A 6,596-nucleotide genomic window follows, 5' to 3' on the forward strand; every position below is an offset into this window, starting at 1 on the left:
ATCAATCTATCTGTCTCGCCCCTGCCCCTGCCCCCCGCCTGGACCCAGCAACCAGAAAAAAATAATATTTCCACCTGGAGCACAAGGCAGACCTGCTAATTTACAGAAGATAGAATTTATGGGAGATGGATCTGTTAATGGACAGTAGCCATTCCAAGCTAGATGGAAACTCCACTATTAGTGTTAATCATGGGCGTACCCAGCGAGGGGCAGGGGGGCAGCTCCCCCCCCGAAGCAAAACAAAAAACAAAAAAATCCATATTTTATGGACCATAACCCGTACTTTTCCCCTCCGAAAACTGAAGGGGGAAAGTCGCTGTGGGTTATGGAATTTGGGCTGTTTCCGCCCCCTCTGCGGCTGCAGACAGCGACAGGAAGGGAGTTGAAAAGGGAGGCTGCTTCTTCCCCCTCCGCGGCTGCAGACAGCGACAGGAATGTGGGAGGGGGAGGAAGAGCAGCCTGAGCTGGGGGGGGCGGCGGACGGGAGCTCCATCCTTCCCCCCTTTCTTTCTTTCTTTCTTTCTTCCTTTTTTCTCTCTTTCTCTCCCTCCCTCCCTTCTCTCTCTCACCCTCCCTCCCTCCCTCCATCCTTCCTTCTCTCTCCTTCCTTCCTTCCTTCCTTCTCTCTTCCCTCCCTCCCTCCTTCCTTCCCTCTCTCTTCCCCTCTCTTGCCCCCCCCCCCTAGTTTTGATGCTGGGTACGCACCTGGTGTTAATGGCTTTTTGATTGCTGGATGCCAAGGGCAAACCAAATGGCCTGACATCCTGCCCGTGGGCTTCTTTCCCGTGATGTGTGGATGGCAACTGATAGAGACTGAATGCTGAACTCTATGGACCTTTGATATAACCTTGCAAAGCAGGTCTTTATGATACAGTCCAGCCATTGCATTTTCTTGCATGCTTATGAGAAGCATCCATGTACAAATGTACTGTGTGGATAATGTGCGTGCTGCTGACTGGTGCCAGGATGGTCCATGATCTGCAGGGTCCTAGAAGCAACTCCTGTGATTCACACAACCCAGGGGAGAAAAATTGTAGCCACAATAGCCATTTTTTCAAAGTGAGATTTCCCATCTTCATATACTATGACAGACCATGTTTCGGTGGTAGAGCATCTTTTGCATGCAGAAACTCGCAGGTTTGAACCTCGTCAGCACACACTTCTGTTTAATGTTATCTATAATATGGATCAGGCTTGGCTTCTAACTGCCTCAACCGTTCCTCATAAGGCTTGGTTTCCAGGCCCTTCATCATCCTGGTCACCCTCCTCTGCTCACTTTCCAGCTGCTCAATATCTTTCTTCAACTAGCCTGCACTGACTGGCAGCAGCTCTCCAGGATTTGGGGGGGGGATTCCCAGCCCAGCTCCAGACGGAACAGCAGGTGCCTCCGAGTTCTGACAAAGGAGCATCACCACTCAGGAGGGGCCAGGTGGGGCCAAGTCCTGGGGGGAGGGTTTCCACGGTGACAAGGACCCGCCCTCCTTTGTGACTTTTCTTGCTTCTCCTTTAAAAGCCACTGACTTGCAGGCAGCCATTGTGGGTTTGTAGTGAGGCGAGGAGAGAGAGAGGAGTTAGTGGCGGTTGGTGGTGGTTGGTGGTGATGAGGAGAGGAGAGGAGGTTATTTTTCCAGTTTCTTATTTTGATTTTGATTTGATTTATTACTTTAATTTATTTGATTTGATTTATTTTTCTTTTCTTTTATTGTTTTGGCACTTTTATTTATTTTATTTTATTTTTTGTACTTTATATTATTTTTGTTCTTTGTTTTTTGTGCACACCTGTGCATAGTTTGTATATATTTTATACATAGAGTAGTTAGGGTTAAGTGTAGGGTTAAGGCGGGGGTTAGGTGTAGACTTAGGGCAGGGGTTGGGGTTGGGGTCAGATTTAGGCTTGGGTGTGCATTTTAGATAGTTAGTTACTTTAGAGAAGAGGGTGGGATCTTTTTGTGGACGAAATGGGCAGGCTGTAAGTAGCATTCCTTCCCTTTCTCTTCATCTCCGGGGTGGGGGGGTGGGGGTGGGGGGTGAGTCGTGGGGTCCCCAGCACAGCCTTGGCTCTCTGGTGAGGCCTGTTCTTTATTCAATGAATTGTTGCAACAGGACTTCCAACTACCACATGGAAGAAGCAGAAAGAAACCCATTTTACCCACAACGCCTTTTAATAAAATGTCCTACATACATCACATTTGTGTCCCAAACTGGGAGGTTTTTCTGGCGGAAACCTGAGTATCAGGTTTGTCCCTGTCCCTCCCTTGACCTCCACCTTACACCCATTAAGTAAAACAAAGGCAGATAGATAGATAGATAGATAGACAGATAGATAGATAGATATAGATATGTTCCTGTTTCCTAGCCAAGTTGATTACCCCCTATTGTCCTGGCCAAGTCCCCATTCCATGGAGGTTGGATCCACTCTTGTCCTTGAGATGGCTACCTGTCTGGCACTCAGAGACCAGGAGGGCAGTGATTATCACCCAGGCAGAAGGGTTGCTGTGTACGTGGTCTCATGCTTCAGGGATGGTGGCTGCTCCTAGCCATATCCCAAGTGCCTCCTCTGGTAGCCATCTTCCTTCTGAGCAGAACAGCATTGGAACAGTGTCAATCCGATGTGTGATTGCTTTTATATGAATATTTGAAGGTTTTCCCACTGCAAGAGTAGCCAAGTGCTACGACCAGATATTATCTTCTCCTTCTTCTCCTTCTCTTCTTCTATCACTCATAGCCGGATAAGATTGACTTCCATGAAAAGTGAGTTTGAACCATGAGTCTGTAAGTGACTGTGGAGGCCAATTCTGGATCCACATGTCCTTCCACAGTGGGGACATAGTTTTCTGGGCGGGAGTTGATCATGGTGAGGGTTTGCAAAGCGTGCCTTCCTCTTCGCTCGTTTCTCCCTTGCATCCTGAGTTCACGCGTCTTCAAAGCCCATAACACCTTTGGTAAAAGCTGTTCTCCTACTGGAGCGCTCGCAGGCCAGTGTTTCCCAGCCATTGGTGTTTATGCAACATTTTTTAGATTGGCCTTGAGAGTGTCTTTGAACCTCTTTTCTTGGCCACCAGCATTACGCTTTCCATTTTTAAGTTTGGAATAGAGTAGTTGGTTGGGAAGATGATAATCAGACATCTGAACCACATGACCAGTCCAAAGTTGGTGTTGAAGAAACATTGCTTCAATACTGGGGATCTTTGCTTCTTCCAGGACACTGGTATTGGTTTGCCTGCCTTCCCAAGAGATATGTCACATTTTTCAGAGACACCATTGATGGAATCTTTCAAGGCATTGGAGATGGCGTTTATAAGTGGTTCATGTTTCAGAAGCCTACAGCTGGATTGGTAGTACAAGAGCCTAGAATGAAACGCAAAAGACTAGTTTCAATGGACCAAGAATGGTTTTCATGGCTGGTTCTGACTTTTCCCTTTTCCCAGTGGAAATTCCTATTTGTAGAGCAGAGGCCACTGCTGGTCGGCAGTTGCAGTGCCTGTGTGCTTTGTGCTGGGGGGCGCTGTTTAGCGGCACTCCTTGGTTGCTATTGGACAGTTACTTGGATAGTCTGAGCAGATTGGTTGAGCGCCTTTGGAATGGAAAAAGGAAAGGACTGTGTCAGGATGATGTGTTTTGTGGAGACATTTGCAGAAGTGAAGGTGTTGATTTGAGCTACAGTTGGAGGGGGATGTGGCGCCTGCTGGAGGGGGAACCCCACCTTCCATGAATTCCGGTAACAATGTTAATGAATGACCCAAAGCTCTCCCCTCTCCACATACGTATTTCTGTTCTGCCCATTTGGTGGTGGTTCCCTGTCTTCTCCAGACACCCCTCTTCACACACAAACACTTCCCCCCCCCAAGAATTGAGGCTGCCACATCTGAGTCTCTCTCTCCGCTCATCTCTTCTAGGATCAGGTGCTTAAGGCGCCTGTTCAGGCGCTGCCACAGGGTGGCCCCCCAGCAAAGCCCAGAGCAGCCCGTGGCACCAGGTGAGCAAGTGGCCCTCCTTTCTTGGACAGCGGAGGGCAGGAATCAGCATTGGGGGGGGGGCTAGTCAAAAGATGGAAAGAGCCAGATGGCTGAATCCGACCCAAGGTCCATTGGGCTGGAACCGCCTCCCCCCAGAGGCCAACCCATTTTGTGGAGTCTAATGAATGAAGCAGGGGGCTGGGCTGGAGGACTGGGCTGGGGGACAATTGTCAGCGGGAGTGGTACCTTCCCTGGGGAAAGGAGGCCAGAATTTGCCACCGAGCCCTGGGGCGTCCCACCTCTGCAGTAGGACTTGGAATCCAGGAGAAATCTCTTGGAATAGGCTTGCCAGGGGCTCAGGGACGGACTCACCTGTTCAAATGTCCTTCTTTTTGCAGTTCTGCGGTTCCACATCCCTTCCCCAGGGGTGAGTATTGCAGAAAACAAGAACAGGGACTGGATCCTTCAGACCTGCCCCCCACTCTGCACTCTCAGATGCAGAGAAGCCCTTCCCTCACAAGGAACTGACAGCCTGACTTTTGCATTTCAGCTGCTCGAGGATGAGCAATTATACATCCTCAGGGTCATCCAGAGTTGCCAGGCAGCTGAGCTCAGGGGGCTGCGAACCCTGAAGTGCTCCAAGCAGGAGACGGCCAAAGCCATTCTGGTGAGTGAGGGGTGGTGTGAGGGACCCCCGCGGGGAGGTGGGGGGAAGGAGGGGCTTTAGGGAAGGGGTTGTGAATCTGCAAAGTGGAGGACCCTGCCGGCTTAGGGTCCCCTGGAAAGCCAAGCCTGGTGTTGGGGGTCGGAGCTGTCCTCTGGAGGCCCCGGAAAGAGCTGATTTTCCTCCTCTGTTCTCTTCCAGGACATCTTGAGGCCCTTGGAGCACTTCAGGGATCGCCCCCTGACCCTGGCCCTTGCCTTGGAGGCCCTCCTCCAGCTAACGTGAGTGGGGTCTGTGATGGACGGGGTTGTGGGGGTGGGGGGGCAGAACTCCAGGGGAGACTCGGAGGAGGAAGCATCTAACCCTCTCCCTTTCATCTCTGCAGTACCATGAGGCCCAAATTCAGCTGCGATATGATCAGTGCGATCCTCCATAGGACCATGGAGGCAGTTCTTCAGGGCCCAGAAAAGGAGGAGGAAAGAGAGGTATGTCCTTTGTCCTGAATTCCCTTTGCATGGCTCTTTCTTCTTCATCATCATATTTCATCAACATTCAAACTCTCTTCTCTCTTTTCCCGCAGGAGCTGAAGCGCCACTTCCGTCTCCTCCTTGGAAGTCTCCTTATGGAAGCCCCCAATCCGGGCACCCTCCTGCAACTTTTAAGTGTAAGTGTCCCGATGGCATCAGGGTGGTTTTAGGGTTGCCTGCCCCCCCCCCATCCCTTACCCAACGGACTGCCCCATTTCTGGGGCACAGAGCCTGTTTGGCCCTCAATTTGGTCCAAGACCAATGTTGGCAAACCCTCATGGTCCAGAAGTGCCAGGGACTCTGTGGTGGGGGCAGTGAGGGCCGCTTTGGCCCAGACTGGCCCCTGACTCTGAGACGCTCTTTCCTCCTGCAGGACCTGCGAGGATACGCCCTGGGGGAAAGTGGGGAGGCTCAAAAACTAGCGGCCAGCAGCATATCGTTGCTGCTGGCCGTTGCCCGGAAATTTCCTCGCCTCCGAGTAAGTAGCTCGCCTTCTTCTATTCCTTCCTGTGTTTGCTTCCATCCCTCCAAGAGCACATCCCTGAGTGACCTTTAACACAGATGATGCGATGTGTGTCCCTGGGGGCCAGGGTGAGGCCAGAGGCTGCCCTTCCACCTCTGCCCAGGAGGCTGCAGGGCCCAGGGAGGTCCTCTGGAACAAGGGATTGGGCCCAAGACAGAGGGAGACCCGTCCTTCCTGGCTTGGCACTGCTTCTGTGCTCTCTTGCTGCCATCTGACCCCAATTTTTCTTTCCTCTGCAGATGACGGTAGTTCGGCCGGACCTGGCCTGCTTCCACCTGAAGCCGGAAGGTGAGCCCCACACTATGGAGACAGCAAACTACCTTGTCTCTTATTTGCCCAAGACCCACTTCTGAGGTCTTCTTGCTGGGAGTCTGGCAGGACCTGCTTCCTGCCTGGCAGGCCTTTCCCACCTGGCCTGGGAGGACAGTGTCTGGACTGACTCCAGCTACATTTCCAACCTGGGACCTTTGACTGAAGGATGGGGGGGAAAGGCCTGTTTGAAAATCTCATTTTCATTTTCATTCTCATTCTCTTCCATCCAGATGATATTATAATTGAAGATTTATAGGTAGTGCGGACACCAGAAAGAGGCCAACATCCAAATGCATTCAGCAGGTAAGACTTTCTCAAAAGCCCACCTGTAGTTGGAGATGCCCTGTTTCATCTGTGAGAGAAGCAGGCACTCCTGGCATCCGGCTTACCTTTTTTCTCTTGCAGGTGACAGAATGATGGCGGCAGGACCTCCTTTCCCATATTTTCATGGGGGCAGAAGGGAAGCAGTGGCTGTGGGACCAGATCAGGTAGGGGGAAGCTGCCTTCTGGGGACAGAGGCCAAGGGGTGGAACAGTGTCATGGACTGGTTTCACACAGAGGAATGGTGGGAGGAAGCAGTTGGAGAACCAGGAAGGGAAGACGTCTCAGAGCCC

General features: G+C 51.4%; 1 protein-coding gene across 1 annotated transcript; it reads left to right on the forward strand.

Moving 5' to 3' along the window:
- The first annotated feature begins 1,958 nt into the window (after positions 1-1,958).
- Positions 1,959-6,023, forward strand: LOC132593187 (uncharacterized). Its single transcript, XM_060282733.1, has 8 exons — positions 1,959-1,969; positions 3,897-3,976; positions 4,355-4,383; positions 4,822-4,901; positions 5,006-5,105; positions 5,201-5,284; positions 5,521-5,625; positions 5,910-6,023. Exons 1-8 carry the CDS (start codon positions 1,959-1,961, stop codon positions 6,021-6,023), a joined length of 603 nt encoding a protein of 200 aa, XP_060138716.1.
- The last annotated feature ends 573 nt before the right edge of the window (positions 6,024-6,596 follow it).

Source organism: Zootoca vivipara, chromosome 14 (assembly GCF_963506605.1).
Source record: "Zootoca vivipara chromosome 14, rZooViv1.1, whole genome shotgun sequence".
In the NCBI taxonomy this organism is placed as follows: Eukaryota; Metazoa; Chordata; class Lepidosauria; order Squamata; family Lacertidae; genus Zootoca; species Zootoca vivipara.